General features: G+C 37.1%; 2 protein-coding genes across 2 annotated transcripts; both read right to left on the bottom strand.

Annotated features, from left to right (window-relative positions):
- Nucleotides 1-85: 85 nt before the first annotated feature.
- Nucleotides 86-2,550, bottom strand: LOC106916271 (aquaporin-10-like). The gene is made up of 5 exons (XM_014984443.2): nt 2,481-2,550; nt 2,043-2,180; nt 961-1,079; nt 660-877; nt 86-344 (listed from the first exon to the last, which is right to left on the bottom strand). Exons 1-5 carry the CDS (start codon nt 2,533-2,535, stop codon nt 131-133), a joined length of 744 nt encoding a protein of 247 aa, XP_014839929.2. The 5' UTR covers nt 2,536-2,550; the 3' UTR covers nt 86-130.
- Nucleotides 2,551-7,976: 5,426 nt separating this feature from the next.
- Nucleotides 7,977-14,306, bottom strand: aqp10a (aquaporin 10a). The gene is made up of 6 exons (XM_014984444.2): nt 14,071-14,306; nt 10,808-10,934; nt 10,412-10,549; nt 9,226-9,344; nt 8,930-9,147; nt 7,977-8,184 (listed from the first exon to the last, which is right to left on the bottom strand). The coding sequence occupies exons 1-6, from the start codon at nt 14,152-14,154 to the stop codon at nt 7,977-7,979; spliced, it is 894 nt and encodes a 297-aa protein (XP_014839930.2). The 5' UTR covers nt 14,155-14,306.
- Between the last annotated feature and the right edge of the window lie 2,925 nt (nt 14,307-17,231).

The raw sequence follows: 17,231 nt of genomic DNA, 5'->3' as shown, positions 1-17,231 counted from the left end.
TGTTAACAGAAGCTCTTAAGACGTGTGCGATTTACCAGCATCTATAAATACCTGAACATCCTCAATTTACGACCAACCAGTCAGATTTATTATTTTATGCCATGTGTATTGATTTGCTACCGATCAGTGACTAAAAATATGTTGACTTTAAGTTGTCTCCTGTTCCCCAGCTGGTGGCCGGCTCTTTGATGCTGTTGCTGATGGTGGAGACTGTTGTCCTCCTGTCCTGAGGAGGTTCTGGAGCGGGCAGCTGCCATTCGACGAAGACCAAGTAAAGACAAGAACCCAAAGGGCCTCCAATAAGTGGAGCCACTATTGGGACCCAGAACCAGTAATTGTAACACCTGAAGAGAAATCGCAGTTTAAAACCTGAGGAAAGAGCTTCAGGATTATAGTTTCTGTTTGTGAAAAACATAACAACTTGTGAATGCTGCTTTGTAAATTTGCAGGGTTCTTAAGTTCATTTGAAGAGCTTTGACTGGAAGAAACAGACATTTGATTATCAGTTCTCTGAAGAGGTGGCATGTATCTTTCAGAAAGACACAATTTTCTGAGAAACAGAAAATAATGTCTGTTTATCTCAGCTGTATAAATATGTGCTTTTCTCTTTAGTGTGAAATTTTATTATACATAAGCAAAAACAAGATAAAAGTTCTTACGTAAAGACTTCGGTTCCCCAGCCTGCAGTCAGAGTGAAAAGGCGTGGCCCCAGGTCACGAGCGGGATTTATTGCAGCTCCGCAGTTAGCCGACATGGACATGGAGATCCCGAGGACAATTGTTGCAACTATTGGAGGAATCAGACCAGATGGAGCGGGGGTGTTCCTCTTTTCCTCCAAACTCACGATGCACAGCATCAGTAACAAAGTCCCCACTACCTGAAGACAGGAACATTTAAACGTTTTGCTGATGGTTGGTGAAAAATTGACAAAGCAATGGTTTGATTCTGGTAAACTCGTACTTGATCAAGGAAACTCCTCCCTAACGTGAGGTACTGGGATGGATACGTTGCAAATATAGATGCTGTTTCATTTGGGCCATAAACAGTCAACACGCCTCCACTAAACTCCATTATAGCATCTGCAACAGAAACATTAAAAAAATTAACTGCAAACATTGCCTGAATAAAAACATTTTCTGATGTGAATGCAAACAAACCAATTCTGACATTTCAGAATAGCCTTATATAAAGTGTCTCAAGTTACTCCATGAAGTAGGAGATTGCAAAAAATATTGGTGTATTGAAAACCTCTGCCAATAATTTTCACTTTCTAATATGTATTTTGAAACGTATTTCATTTGTTTGTTAATTTAGGTTAGTGCCAATCTCTTATTACCATGGAGGGCAATGGGAGAGGACAGTTTTCTCTCAGGAAATCTGCATTTAAAGATATTGAAATGAAATGAGAAGTAATAGACACCTGAACAAAGAACACCCAGGACATTGTAAGATGTAGGATTTCATGTTGGCTGACACTGCTGTAGTCTACTTTTGTAGACGTTTCAAACCACTGCTGCAGACAGATTTTGGTTGGTACAACGATTGGGCTGCACTTCAGGACGTTGGAGTGGCGTTAATGCAGAACCTAGTCCAGTTAAACCTGTTCAGGGCTGTTGGTTCTGAGCTTGATTACAATGGACACAATATCCCAGGCAGTGGCAGGTACAACACGTCAGGTGGAGAAAGAACGAGTTCAGCCTCTTTCTTTAGAGATCACTGAGTTTATATGAGCCCAGTTAGACATTAGAGAAGCCAGAACGAAATCCAAAGTTGATTGAACCTCCAGAAAATGTTTTAATTCAATATTTCTTTTGGTCAATTAGCTTTTAAAAAACAAAATAATTTTCATGACGGGTTTCTCTGTCCCTATTTCAATCATCTACTTCAAGAATCTACCATTTAACTATGTCAGTTACTGAGTTTGAAGAATTTTCTTGAAGGATTATTTTTGGTTCAGTACTTGTTTGTTTGCATTTACGCTGCTGGTAATAAATCAGTGCAGGTTTGTATGAAGATATTCCAGTGATTACAGAAAGACCAACCGTAGTAAACCATGAAGGCCAGCGCAGATGCCACATATGCCCCGAGCACTTGGGAGAGGCAGTACGGTACCAGCCTCCCCCACTTCACCTTCCTCATGACACAGAAACTTAGAGTGACTGCGGGGTTCAGATGGGCTCCTGAGGGCGAAACGTAGGAGAAGTGAAAAAGAAAGTTACAAGAATCTGATGGTTTATGAGATTATCTCCACAAGATAAATAAGTCAGTCAAAAGAACGCTCTTAAAAACTTAACGACAATTTTCTTATTTTAAAGATTTCCAGTGATACATTTGAGGAGTAAAAGCAATAAATCTCATCTTATCGAGAAGAATAAGCAACCAGCTTCTGCGCAGCTGGTTTTAGAAGTGATATTTTAATAACTGTACACATCAACCAATTTAAATAGTGATGGCTAATGTTAATTTGTGATATATTTCACCTGAGATCCCCTTGGTCAGGTACATGGCTGACATCACCCCCACAGAGAAGGACATGTTGATCGACAAATATTGACCTTTGGTGTCTCGGCTGGTTTTTACCTGCGCTGCTGCAGAGCAACCAAATAGCTGCATGGTACACAGAGAGAGGAGCTGAAAATGGTTGGAGGCAAAATTATTTTGCAAAGCTCAGGTTAGGAAATTAATATGAGGGAAACATGATTTCAATATCACTGCTGCGCAGCTGAGATAAACCAGAAAGTGAAACGGTCGCCTTTTACACAACATTATGCAACCCTTAATTTAAAAAGCTCCAATGATGTATCGTTTCTCACGCTTCCGACCACCATGAAGCATAAATATGTGAAGACACAGTGACTTTAACTTGAACGCTGAGTTTTAGTCAAACCAGAGTAAAATTATCCAAAACCTTTACACCAAATACTCCAGATTGGTTTGGTGTGAAACAGAAATTTGCACACTGTTAAATACAGTGGAGGAGTTGCGATGATGTGGTTCAAGAGGCTCTGAGGCCTTGTAAAAGTGGACGACATTATGATCTTTAAAATACCAAGAGATTTTAATGAAGATCATGGCCCATATTCTCAAAAAAAAAAAAAAATCCTAAGACTAAAAGTGGAGATAGTGACATCGTTTTTTTTAGGAAATATCGTGGAATATCTATGATTCTAAGATTTTTCTGTAGAGAATATAAAAGTAAAATAAAATAAAAGTTATTCCCAAAGTTACCCTGTAATAGTTCCTAAAGAGGCAAAAATGCAAGCAGTAGCGAGGAGCTTTTCATTTTTTCCGTGAACCTAAGAATGTCTTAAACAGAGAAGACGGAGGAAAGTCTGACAGGAGAGATATTCTCCGTAATATGGCACTGCAATCCTGTCCTGTTTGTTTTTCCTGCCTGTACTTCCCCATTTTAAGACAATTGTTTTGCCATATCAAACAAGCTTATGCAAGCAGGCAATCATGATGAACTGCTGACAGCTGTTAATATCTAATTAATGATGTAATAAAATTACCAACAACAAGATATATTGATGCCATGTGGCAGGCAATATATTAAACTTTACATAGTTTTATCATCATCTTTTCTTAATCCAGACTACATATATGATCGGTTTTATATATATATATAAATATATAATATATATATATATATATATATATATATATATATATATATATATAAATATATAGTATATATATATATATATATATATATATATATATATATATATATATATATATATATATATATATATATATATATATATATATATATATATATATATATATATATATATATATACACCTAGCAACAGCAAATGCTGCAATTATTGAAAGTAGTTTAAGGGTTGGTTACCGATTATTCTTTTGGATAAAAGCAGATGAAAAAAGTTGAATGGTTATTTACAGGTTTAAGAAATATTAATACATCTCCAGTGTTACTCACCATCAAGACAAATGTTCCCAGGAACTCAGCCATACATTCTCGGACCAAGGCGCTCCTCAGCCTCAGCGTACGCAGCTTCATCGTGACTTGACTGTCCTGGGGCTGAATCGCTCTGAGCATCAGAGGGTGTGCGGACCGTATCACTCGTCTCTTCTGGTTTGCCTTAACGCCCCACTGAGTTGGATAAACACTACGGGGTATAACTTAGTTATTAACCGCGGTGGACTCGCTGTCACAGATAAAGTGATTTGCTGCTTCTGTCAGAAGGTTGCTCAATGTGAACAGAGTCCATAAATTTTCAGATAATAGAATAGAACGGACCTCACAGAGGCTGTTTAACCCACACTGTGTTTGTCTTGGAAAATAAAACTTTCACTTATTTACTAGGAAGAATGAACTGATGATGAAGGTTTCTGAGCAAGTGTTATACTTATGGAGCAGATAACGGAGTTTTCAGTGAAGATGATTTTTCTTCTCTTTTCTGACCGAAACTCCTGTGAACCAGGTTTGATTTAGGGACAGAGGTACCAATTAACCAGAGATGGGAGAAACTTAGAGAAACTCCCTGCAGGAGAGAGATGGGTGGAAAGCACCGTGTACATAACTGATGAGATATAAAAGGAGAATTGTATTTGTCAAGTTTCACTTATTCTACCTTCTTCTGTCTTGCTTTTCTTTTCTCATATGCTGATATTTACTCTGATTTTCTAAATAAAATATCTAAAGACAAATGCACATTTATCTGTGCATTTGCACCAGTGTATGCTCTCTCCCAAAACGAAAAAGATTTTTCCTAAACATGTTTTACAACCTGTCAGCAAATTTCTTAATGTTACAGAAGTGAGACAAAAAAATTAGTTCACAGAGATTTCTTTCCTTATTGTATGCGAGTATAAAACAAGTTGTTTCTGTCCACTTACAGGACAGAAACTTACTGTATGACCATCAGAAAACTTAAAACATCTTCTAAATGCTCTCTTTGCAAACTTAATATACAACGGAGTATTTCTTTTTCTTGACCATTTTCTTGTTAGGCATAAACTGTGTATATAAACAGTTCAGAAACACAAACATTTTAATTTGATAACTTTTACAATATATAAAATATATTTATATTTATATAAAATTCATCTTTACCTTCTTTAAAACGTATGAATACACGAATACTTTAAATTTAGAGCTTTCCAAGATTATTTTAGAGCAGGAAAACGATTTACATCAATATAGTTTACATGAATTTACATCAGTGAATTTAAGGGGCTAATGTCATAGAAAGAATAACTGTCTAGCTGAACTCTGGACTCCTGTAACCCTGCAGGGTTTTAAAACTGTTATCGCTCACAGGAGGGCTCCTATGGAGTCCTTTGGACGAGTACATAGCAGACAATCAGACCGTTCTGTTTGGAGTTGCTTATCTGTACAGTTTGTTCTTATCATTAGACTCTCACGGTGTGAAAAACCTAAAGAGCAGCTGCTTACAGACTTTTGAAAAATTGATATTTTTATGCAAATGATGGAAAAAGAAAAACTACAAAGCGATAAGGTAATACCAAGCAAACCTGCTCACCATGAAAGCCCAAAGAGGGCTTTTCTGCACAATTTCTGATGGTTTTCAGTTAAATTACATAGGATTTATGTCAAATTACAGGTAAGGTTTCTAGAATATATTGACCACGATCTGACTTCTTTTATGTCACTACAATCTGCATTTCATACAGACCATAAATTAGATTAAATGAAACATCAATCAACACAACTTCTTAAAAGAAAAAAAACAAAAACAACTTACACATAAATAAACGTTACAGCATTCTTTATTGTCAGCATTGTTCCACTGTTGTGAAAATATTCATTACTTGAAACAAAACATCCAAATGAAATCAATTTTCAAAACTTGAAGTGACAATGCAAGAATTTAAATTGTGAACAATACAGCACTCTTAATTTTTTATACATTTATTTAACATATCTGTCATATTTTGAATACATTTTATGGACAAAGAAGAAAGATTAAATGTGTCTTTACACATCTGTTTTAACACAGTATGCAATGGCATGTGCAATTAAACAAACACATGCAAAAAGGTCTATTAAAAAAACCTCATTTGAACAAAAAACCTGTCAGGTGCACACCTTCACAGCAACTTTAGTCGTAATTTTAAAATCATATGTCTTAAAGCAAGAAATGACTGGTTGTGCAGATATGATTAATTTCTCTGAGTTAAAACAAAGGAAAAACAAGTGCAGCACTATAAACATCTCAATGACCTGTAGAAAAAGTTGTACTCATATAAAATATGGTTGTAGGAGACGAGTTCTAGTTTAGTCCCTCTCTATTTTAGACATACTAACATAGAATGTGAACATCTGGGAAGCGTTGGAGTGCCAATTTGAAAAACTTTTGTGATAAACCTTTAAGGTTTGCTTGCACCTGCATATTCATATTCACATTCACACACTCATATTCAGGATTTAAGGAAAATTCAGTACTCCCTCTGTCAGCAACAAGCATGGAGCACCTACTTCGCACCACAGGGAACCAATTCCTCACTTTCTGCACGCACAGAAAATGCAATATAATAATCACTCTGGGCTTCACCAGGAGATTAAAAGAAACTTGTTGGTTTCTGGTGCTCTGACACTGGGAGCATGAAATTAATTTAAATGTCTTGTTATTCATTAAAAAAGTATGAATTTGTCACATTTAAAGAAGCTTATATGACATCTTCCAGGGAAGACTCTGAGACACAAGCTTATAATTAAAATAAAAGAAAAGACATTATTTCAAACAAGCCCACTATGTATTTTTGCTTGAGGCAAGAAGAATCTAAGGATTGAATTGTAGAAACGATCTTCTTCTCAGATCTACTTGTAGCCTGCAGATGGCCTCCAATGTTTGGTTTTGGCACATTGGAGGCACATAAGCCCACTCTCTATGCAGAGCTCTGTGTGAAGGCCAAAATACGGCTTGGACATCTGTAGTTATTGACTTTGCGCAAACTTTCAGCTTTTTACACCACAGCATCTCTTGACCCCACTCTACAATTTAAAGTGGCCAACCACTTTGTGGCTGAGTTGCCAACTAACTCAACTGCTACCACTGATATTTTACTGTGGAATATGTAGTTGCAGAAAATTTAACAGCAGAACATATTGCACAGGTGGTCAACAGAAAATGTTTCAGCATTTGTTGAGTTTAAAGGAAAAGTACAGTCCCACATCACCATTTGTAATACTGGTTTTGTCACATAACATGAATCAGGGAACATAAACGTAGTAGGGTGCTGCTGTTGGCATTGAGCTTAAACATGAGACTGGTCTTGTTTCTTAAAAAAAAAAAAAAAAAAAAGATTACGAGTGAATAGCACCAAGTGGCAGCAGGTTCAAGAATGGAGCCCTGTGGTAGAAGTATAGTTAAAATCACTGAAGCATACAGTACTGAAGAGTCTCAGTACCAATAATCACCACTAAACAAATTTCCTGTTCTTCTCCTGACTTGTTGGTTCTCATGTTGGTTTGAGTTCTGGTTTTGTGCTATGGTTTAAGTGCAGTTTAGTTTTCTTGGTTTCTGATTTTCTCAGTCTGTTTTGTTTTATTTGACAGTATTCCTAAGAATTCAGTAACTTGTTCTAGTAATCTGTTTTCGCTTCGGTTTTGGATTACTTTGGTTCATGCTGGGGTGTATTTTACAGTTTTCTTGTAAAAGACAGCAGCTTGTTATCATATTACAGTAATTTACTATTAATTGTTCAGATTAACATGAGTTTTGGATGCAACCGATGCATATTGAACTGCAACTTTCAATTGTAGAGAAGTACAGAGTAAAACTGTTATGTTACCTCAGCAATTTTACAGTAGTTTTTAAGTAGGATTAGCGCAGTTCATTGACATAACTCAGGAGATGATTGTGTTTTACCTGCAGAGCTAAATACTTCATCTTTGTAAAATATCACCAACCAACTGGAACGAACAATTAGTAGTTATTTGCATTGGCATGAAGGCTTAAAGGTCTTTCACTAACATTTAGGAATTAAAAATGTGTCGACTTTGGTTCCTCTCCTTTTTCCCACAAAGCGACGGACTGCTTGATGCTCGCACTGACGGAGAATATTTCTGGGTGACTCTCCTGCGGTTCATCAGGCAGCTGCCATTCGATGAAGATCAAATACAAAGAAGTGCCTGTAAGAGCCCCAATAATCGGAGCCACAATTGGTACCCAGAACCAGTAGTTGAAAGACCTGAGGAGAAATAATAAAATTACAAAAATGTTCAAGATTTAAATGTTTGCCAGGTAGCAAGACATTATCAGTGTTGTAAACTAAGACAAATCTAAATGTCCATGGGACAAAAAAATCACAATCAGCCTTTCTATAGATTTTGAAAGCATATTAGTCAAATTAAAATGGACTTTTCTGATGTAAGACTTTTGAGACGTGCTCTGAAAAATTTAATCTGCACTCTGATTTTTTTTTTTCTTGACCTAAGGAAATTACTTTAACAATATCCATATGAAATGGATGTCTGGGCTCTCACTGGTGGAAAATGGATAGATTGCAGTAATCATCTTCCTACACACCCTTTCCAGTCCAGGCAATAATCACTTCTTAATAATCACTTGTTAAACTGAACTATAAATAAAACGAGAAGAGCAGCAGCTTTTCTTTGCAAGTGTTGTAAATAATGAGTCAGCAGCGGAAAGCCGCACCTTAAAGCTTTTTGGAGTTTTGCCCTGAAACTGAAGAGTCAACACACGCCGCCTTGAGCAGATAATATCTGGTGAGTCAAGTAAGTATTTGTGGAACGAGGCTCTTAAAATCCTATTCACAGCTTGTGTTGTGGAACAAACAACAGATTCTTATCAGGTGTTGAGTAAAACAGTCACTCATCTTTCAGATCGCAACTACAGAGCAAAGAGTTCCTATAAATGTGTTAGGTGACTGCTGAATTCGAGGTGAATGAGCAAACGCAGGAGAACGTTCTTACGTAAAGACTTCGGTTCCCCAGCCTGCAGTCAGCGTGAGGAGGCGTGGCCCCAGGTCTCGAGCGGGATTTAAAGCAGCGCCACAGTTAGCCGACATGGACATGATGATGCCGAGCACGACGCCTGCAACTATGGGAGCAATCAGATCAGGGGGAGCGGGGGCGTTCCTCTTTTCGGTCAAACTCAGGATGCACAACAGCAGCGTTCCAGTGCCCACTACCTGATGAAATTAAGATTTTGGAATCAAAAGAAGGTTCTACTATTAAAGATTTCAGTTTTCATCTTGATAAACACTGACTTGGTCCAGAAAACCCCCTCCTAACGGGAGGTACTCAGTTGGATACGTGGCAAATATAGATGCTGTTTCGGTTGGGCCATAGACGGTCAACACGCCTCCACTAAACTCCATTATAGCATCTGCAAAAAAAAAAAAAGAAAAGAACAGGTTTAGCAAGAGACAAAATGATTAGGTTTATGTCTTACTTTTCTAAATATTATTACAATCTCTGCGCTGAATGTCTTAGTATTAGTTTGAAAAATAAATTAAGCATCCTTTAATGAACTTTTAATCTCTGCAGGTGTTTTATTTGATCCCTTAAATCCTGTTTCAACTGAGCCGGTTTTAAATCCTGAAGCTCCGCTAATTATCAGATTATCTAAACTTCATCCCTTCAGACTTACTCCAGTCTGCTGCAGATGTTCACAGCACAGAAAAATAAATTGTGATGTGATCAAAAAAGCAGCTAGTGCAGAAAAGCTGAATCCTTGCTTTATTAAAATGGCAGCCCACTTTATTCCTCAGCCACTGTCCCACATTTTTAACTAAAGACTAAAACATGACAAAATCTCCCAAATCTATAAGTTTTGATTTTTCTTCTTTTTCTGTAAAGAAGTGAAGTTTGGGGTCGGCATATTTTAAACCAATTTCAAAACTGTCTCATCGGTTATTGCTGCTCTTAACATTTTAAATAATATTACCCGGGCTTTGTAAAAAAATACAGTGTTGTCATTTTTATTGATCTGCCTGAGCAGTGCCAAGCAATAAAACAATTTTAATATTTTACCATGGACCCAAAATTATGACAGATGATAATGTGGCTGATCAGATAATGTGTGGGTCACCTTTTTTTTTCAGTGTTTTCACATGATAGAGAGGCGATTATGACCTGATTTGCCTTATTTTATGCTTTTACTGAAACATATTTGAACTCTAATACAATATTGCTGATGGTTTTTGTACCTTAATATGCTGCTCGTTGAGGAGGTGCCCAAATATATCCAAGTTTTTTTGTGGTGAGAAATGAGCTCATTTATTTATTCATTAAATTATTTCAAAATGTTCTGCATTTTTCTATATTATTCTATTTTTATAGAACTGATTGGTTTGGCTTTATCTTTATTTCTTCTGGGATTAAAATAAAAAAGTTGTCAGCATTTCTGACAGGTACTGCAGGAACACATAGAATAATAGCAGGAAGACAAACCGTAGTAGAGCGCGTAGACCAGCGCTGCTCCCACATAAGCCCCAAAGATCTGTGACACACAGTAGGGCAACAGCTGTCCCCACCTCAGCTTCCCCAAAATACAGAAACACAGCGACACAGCGGGGTTCAGGTGAGCACCTGGGGAGAAATAAAGACATACGTAGATACTTGTAGCGCAAAACCAAACTTCGAATGTCACTGATGCATTTTGAACAGAGGCTCAAATCAGTTGCACTAAAAGTCAATGTTCTTATCCTTCTGCTTATCAGCAATTAATTCTCACTCTCATTTTCTGTGATGCATTAACAACGTGAACGTGTTAATGCAATAAATGTGAGTTTACTCGTTACACGGAGAACATTTCTGTGAATACTGCAGCTTGCCTTCAACTTTTACCTGAGATCCCCTTGGTGAGATACGTGGCTGACATGACTCCCACGGCCCAAGACAGGTGGATCGACAGAGTTTGGCCTTTAGTCTCTCTGCTGGTTTTTACCTGCGCTGCTGCTGATAAGCCAAAGAGCTTCATGACACACACACACACACACACACACACACACACACACGCACACGCACACGCACACACACACACACACACACACACACACACACACACAAACAGAGTCGTCTTAGGTTTAAATTAAAAGAAATACTCCCTTCACTGGGAAGAATATGAAGGTAGGCACACAGTATGTAGATGTACATTTTGCTGCGATATTCTTACATAGCAGCCATTTATTCATCAACAGGTATAAATTGATGAAAAAGTGAGTCCAGTTAAAAACATTCGATGCCAAAATGGTGTTAGAAATAGATATCTTTTATGTCCAACATTAGTATCTGCCCTCTAGGATTCTGGAAGAAAAAAATAAAACAATAAAACGCTTGTAAACTGGATGGAAAGTCTTCTTAGAAATACTGAAGCTGACTTAGCTCCAAAGAGTGGTCTAATAAAAGATTAATCTCTTTGTTGTAAGAATATTACGTCTTTAAAATTCCTGTAATAGCTATTGATCTAATACATTTGCCAACCAAGTGAAGGACATCAAAACCAACAAGATAAAAAACACCATAAATCAAGTGATTACAGGTTGGAGATAAAATTGCCAAGGTTGGATCTGATAGAACAACAGTCCAAAATACTTTTTTAAAATCCCTTTAACACCTAATATGAAAATAAGCGTAAAAATCTGTATTCTAAATAATGAACCGCAGAATATTTATGTAAATATTTAAGGCCCTTCATACATTTAAATCTAGTGAATGCTCCAGGCTTATAGAGCTTTCATAGTCACATAACTACTCAGTGTTTTTACATAAGAGCCACTTTAACCCAGTCACAGTCTCAATGCTCAAACTTTCACACACCAAGATCTGGAGGCCCAAGAGTATCGGCATGTGATGGGAGAAACTGCATTTTATGTGGTATTTGAACTCCCAATTAATAATAGCAATGCACTGCTGCACAAAATGTACCTCTACAAACTATCACAATTGATGCAAATAGACACCATACAAAGACATTTTAAGGTCTTTGTATGAGCTTCCTGTGCATTTAAAATAGATTAAATTGCCTCAACTGGTATTTTAAACTGGTAATGATCCAGTGGTTCCCAAAGTGTGGGACGCCCCCTAGGGGGTGGCGCGCTGCCATTGCAAGGGGGTAGGGGGTAGGGGTGGGGGGTAGGGGGCGAGATGAATGAAAAAAAAAATTTATCAGGGAGCTGTTCATGTTTAAACCCCATTTTGCACACAGGCTTTTTAATGTACTGATGATAGCAAAGTTGAATTTTGTTACAAATAAAAAAAAGAAATATGTTTGAAATAACACTGAGAGCAAAGAAAACTCTTCTACATAGAACTAAAAAGAAACACACACAAAAAAAAACAGTGACACAAAAGTGTTTCACTGTAAAGAAACACTTGTTTGTAGATTGCTTTGTTGAAACCTGAAGTGTGAAATAAACTTCAGTGGACTTTGAAAACAAAATATGTGTATGGGTTTATGTCTGGTTGAACGATATGTGTGCCCAGTTGATTTTTTTTTCTTTTTTGGGGGTTTTTATTGTAATCCATGGGGAGGCCAAGAAGAAAATCTTTGGGAACCACTGTCTTAGTCCAACTTACTTTAATCTTATTTGCTTTTACAGGCCCCTAAGGTCTTTTGGAAAAGGTTGTCTGTTGATACCTAAACTAAGAATTAAAACCTGTGGGGAGACACCTGAAGACCTGAGGACAACTTAAACGGTCTACAAAGCAAACTAAGGATACATCCATGTAGAGTTTGGCTTTTTTTAAAACAGTGCTACATTTTCTCAAGATCTCATTCTTTTAAACCATTTCATATTTATTTACTTTTTCAAGTTCTTTTTCATGTAGTTTGGTTCTTGTCTGTTCTTAACTTTTATATAAAATGTTCTAAATGTGTGAATAACTTCTGATCAGGCAGCTACAGCTCAGCTAGAACGCTGCTGACTAACAACAGGGTATGATTACACCAGCCCTAAATTGACAAAAAAAATCTATCATCTTTTTGCCACAGGATATATTTCAAAATCTGATCATGTGTCTACGAGGTGCTGAATGGTCTTGAGTTTAATTATATATAATAGTTACTTGTCAAGTATCAACCCTACATAATCTTACACATCATTACAGACTAGTTGTCTCAGTTGTCTTGGGACCAGAACTAAATCAGGAAGGAAGCATTCAGGAAGTAATCACTCCATAAAAACCTGAGATGTGCAGAACTGCATATTAAATTACTAAAAACATGACTGGTTGCTGTCATCCATTAAAATTAAAAGCCTATTTTATCAATTTTTGTGTATCTGCTTTAAATGAGAAATTTCCTTATTATTTGTTTATATGTAATGCCCAAATTTTAATGTAATTCTTTAGAAATTTCTCATGTCTAGTCTTTTTATAAGAGGATTTTTTAAATGTATTTTCTCAAATTGCCTGCAGAACAATTTAAGTTACCTTATATAAGTTTGGATTTTAACCTTTTCAATTCCTGATTTCTTTCTTTATTTTTAATCTCCACTTGAAATCACTTTGACAATGAAAAATCAATAAATCATAAAATGAAGTCTAGGAGTAAATTCAACCTGTGAGACTCTCTTCAGCCTTCCGGGGCATAATCAATTACCACGCCTCCGCCTCAGCCAACCAGCACCGGATTGTCGCTCCGCCCCAGCCAATCACCACGCAAGAGCTCCTTCAAAAGGCCAAACAACCACCTGCTTCAGCCGCGTTTCGACCCACCTCTTCCCCGTCTCCACCCTCATCCTCCCGGACATCTTCCAGGCTCGCTGGTGGTGGAGCACATCCTTCCTCTCCAGGCTGTACTCCACCACCAGTGCCCGGGCCCGGGGGAAGACCACCCTGAGCTTCGCCCCGAGCCGACTGTCCAAGTTCGCGGAGATTCTGCCGGTGTCCGAGCGCCAAAACTTTCGGGCCAATAAAACTGTCTCACTGCTGTATTTCTCTGTGCGAGTCTCTATAGCTTTGAATTAGCTTTGCAAAACTGCAGGAAAATTATTTGCTTTTGCCATAAATTGCACGGTTTCGGTTGAAAACCAGATAAGCATGCTGTCATTGTTAAAAAAAAAAAAAAAAAGATCTTAAGGATGAGTTAAAACTTTAGTGTAACTTACAATTAAGACGAACGTTCCCAAGAACTCAGCCATGCATTGTCGGATCAGAGCGCTCCTCACTCTCAACAAACGTGGATTCAGCATGGTTGGATTGGAGTCACAGCACTCTTCACCCACAAGTCTGACTAAATCTGCTCAGGATCTGATCTGTGTTAGTGAATACAGGGTCGTGTTGGAGATAATTGAGTGTCTAAAGATGCTCCCCTCTCTTCAGGTTCACCCTGCAGCTCTGCAGAATCAGACAAGACTATCACCTATTTAACCTCTTGAGGATTGGCTGCTGCAGATAACATGATGTGTTACATCTATTAGGGGTTGCTTACATAAAGCGAGGCTATAAAAACATATAATCAGAAAGCTGTGATAAAGTGTAATGAACCACTGGAGCATTTTTAAAACCTATCAAAGGTTTTCTTCAATTACACAGAACAAATAAGGATTAGTACCGATCAAATCAAGCAAGATTTCAAAGCCTACAAAACATTCAAGACAATGTGCAATGCATCCAACTCACAAAGATACAGATGGAGTGCATCATACCAAAATAAATGTTTGAGCTGTGCAAGTTACATAAGCACAGAGATTTATACTACGTCCTGACCACACTCATTATAACCCACGGTGAAAGTTTTTAATCCTTGAAATTAATTAGTTTGGTGTGATAATAATTTGTATGCAAACGGTTATTAAATGCAAACATAATATTGTCTTTAGAACAATATCTGTGCAGGAGTGCTTCCTGGATTTGCTGTTAGTTACATTTGCAAATGTGTGCTCTAATGAAGATTTCCGTTCAGGGGTTTAATCACTGTGAACCTGCAGTAATCACTAAAAGTAAGATCTAGTGTGAATAAATTTTACTTAAGCCTTTCTTAGGGGAATCTGTGTGTTTCAAACACCTGGATACGTTGCCAGTACAGCAAATTTGCAGTGAGCATTAAGTCATTATAGTTGTAATTGTAATAACTATATAGTTAGTTACATGCTTGCATCAGAAAAGGGGTCGTTGTCAAGTCAGTGACTTTGACCCAATATAATCTGTCGGACTTCCTTAAGATATATACAGTACATATGTATGTGTGTGTGTGTGACAGAGAGAGCGAGAGAGAGAGAGAGAGAGAGAGAGAGAGAGAGAGAGAGAGAGAGAGAGAGAGAGAGCCCTTGACTGGTTGGCATTATGAAATGAATTTGACTGCACTATTGGTTCAAGTTGACATGACAGTAATGTATTTGAATCTGCTCATATAAGTAACAGCTTCACTGACAAGATTTGATTCACATATTTCTGTATACCTAGATATGAACAGAATTAATTTGTCCCACAAATTAGCAAGGGAGACACTTCTAGTATCTGGTTTTGATCTGTTATCAACTTGTGTGACATTAAGCTGCAGATGATAAAACACTTTCATCACAACTAATGTTGTCATCATGACCGCCTGCTGAACCCATGACTGTTATGCAACCCTAATAATTTACTTGCTTTGTCAAAGTTTTATTGCTCTTGATTTCCATCAACAGAGGTGCACTGAATGAGAGCGAACAACAGATAAGATAAACGATTCTATGATGAAGCACTTCAGTCCTGCTTTCTGCAAGGATGAAAATGTCTGATCATATGTTTCAGTAGTTTTCATCTTAATGGCAATCTTCTATTTTTTAACAGTTAATCCTTGGCATCATGTCTGCACAGCATATTTTTTATTTATTTAATTCGAATTTAATAAAATTAGATTTGCAGCTGCATACATGTAACAGCAACAGGAGGAAAGTTTTTGAAGCAAGTGTAGAAATGTTCAGTCTAATATCTGCAGTTTCATTTGCTGTAGCTGATCAACGGTATTCACATTGCATACTGTATGCTTCCCCTGGGTCATATTTACCATAATCCGCTTTTCTGCAGACAATACTCTGATTTGTGTCTTTTTGACTTGATAACTTGTCATTTATAACTTTCTTCCTAAAGAGCACGTAAACAAGTCTTGCATTTGAGTTTTGCATCATTGACAACTGATCTCCAGATTTATGCACGAGTAAAACCCACTTTTGGGTTTTTTAATAGATATTATCTAAATTATTTCCACACATTGGTTTATTTCAACAGTTATTTTCAGTTATATTTCATGACTATGATCTACTGGTAAAGAAAACACAATATTCAGGTAAATTAGAATAAAAACGCATTCTTAATGCAAAAATGTCAGCTTTCTGAAAATGTTCTGTGAAGGATCTGCATTCAGTACTTGGTTTGGGCTCCTTTTGCAAGAATTACTGCATCAATGAAGTTGGCATGGAGGCGATCCACCTGTGGTACCGCAACTCAACTTTCTTTGATTGCAGCCTACTGCTTATCTGCATTGTTGAATTGGATACGTCTCATCTTCCAAGTGGCTGTATCTCATAGCCGTAAAGATCTGGGTCGGGTCAGCTTGCTGCCCAATCAAGCACAGGGACACTGTGGTTATTAAATCAGGTATTAGTACGTGTCACATGTTTGACGGTGTGATCAGGTACAAAGTCCCGTTGATAAAAGAGCATATCCATAAAGCTCATCACTAGGGAAGAATGAAGTGCTCTAAAATGTCCTGATTGGTGACTGTGCGGATTTTGGACTTGATAAAACTCAGTGGACCATCACATTATGACTTTCCACTGTCTGTGGAAACTTCACTCTGGTTATCAAATAACTTAGAAATTTCACTCATCCCCTAAACTGTAGAATTGTTTTCCCTGTCACCCTTTTTCCTTTCACTTAACTTTCCAACATTATGTTTACATATAGCGCTCTATGGACAAGCATCTTCAGCTCTGAAGGTTTGTGGTTTACCCTATTATTTAACTTTCATTAAAAGTTAAATAATCATTTATTTTGCTATTATTCTGTCCCTTTACTCCTTCTAGCTGGTTAATGATTTTACTGACAAACCTTAAAATGGTACCAATGAAAAAACCTTTGTTAGTTCTGTATTAGTGTCTCTTGACTTGCTTATAATTTTTTAAAATATTTATTTAAACATTATCATGTAACACTTTATTTGATGGGATGTGAATAAGATTGACATGACACTGTCATAAACATGACATAACATCTGTCATGAACATGAGCGAGTCTTTATGAACGTCTATGACTGTTGTCATGAAGTGTCATTTGGTAAATAATT

Source organism: Poecilia mexicana, unplaced genomic scaffold (genome assembly GCF_051168715.1).
Source record: "Poecilia mexicana isolate PSO_F unplaced genomic scaffold, ASM5116871v1 scaffold_16, whole genome shotgun sequence".
NCBI lineage: Eukaryota > Metazoa > Chordata > Actinopteri > Cyprinodontiformes > Poeciliidae > Poecilia > Poecilia mexicana.
This window is presented reverse-complemented; position numbering and strand designations above follow the sequence as displayed.

Bases quoted from the DNA above. Each gene is read 5' to 3' on its own strand.
- LOC106916271 (XM_014984443.2), bottom strand. From the start codon at position 2,535: ATGTCCTTCTCTGTGGGGGTGATGTCAGCCATGTACCTGACCAAGGGG. The intron at 1,080-2,042 runs GTTGGTCTTTCT...TTTCTGTTGCAG, and splicing joins GGCCTTCATGGTTTACTACG to ATGCTATAATGGAGTTTAGT. The intron at 878-960 runs GTACGAGTTTAC...TCCTGTCTTCAG, and splicing joins GGAGGAGTTTCCTTGATCAA to GTAGTGGGGACTTTGTTACT.
- aqp10a (XM_014984444.2), bottom strand. From the start codon at position 14,154: ATGCTGAATCCACGTTTGTTGAGAGTGAGGAGCGCTCTGATCCGACAA. The intron at 9,148-9,225 runs GTCAGTGTTTAT...TAATTTCATCAG, and splicing joins GAGGGGGTTTTCTGGACCAA to GTAGTGGGCACTGGAACGCT. The intron at 8,185-8,929 runs GTAAGAACGTTC...ATTTCTCCTCAG, and splicing joins TGGGGAACCGAAGTCTTTAC to GTCTTTCAACTACTGGTTCT.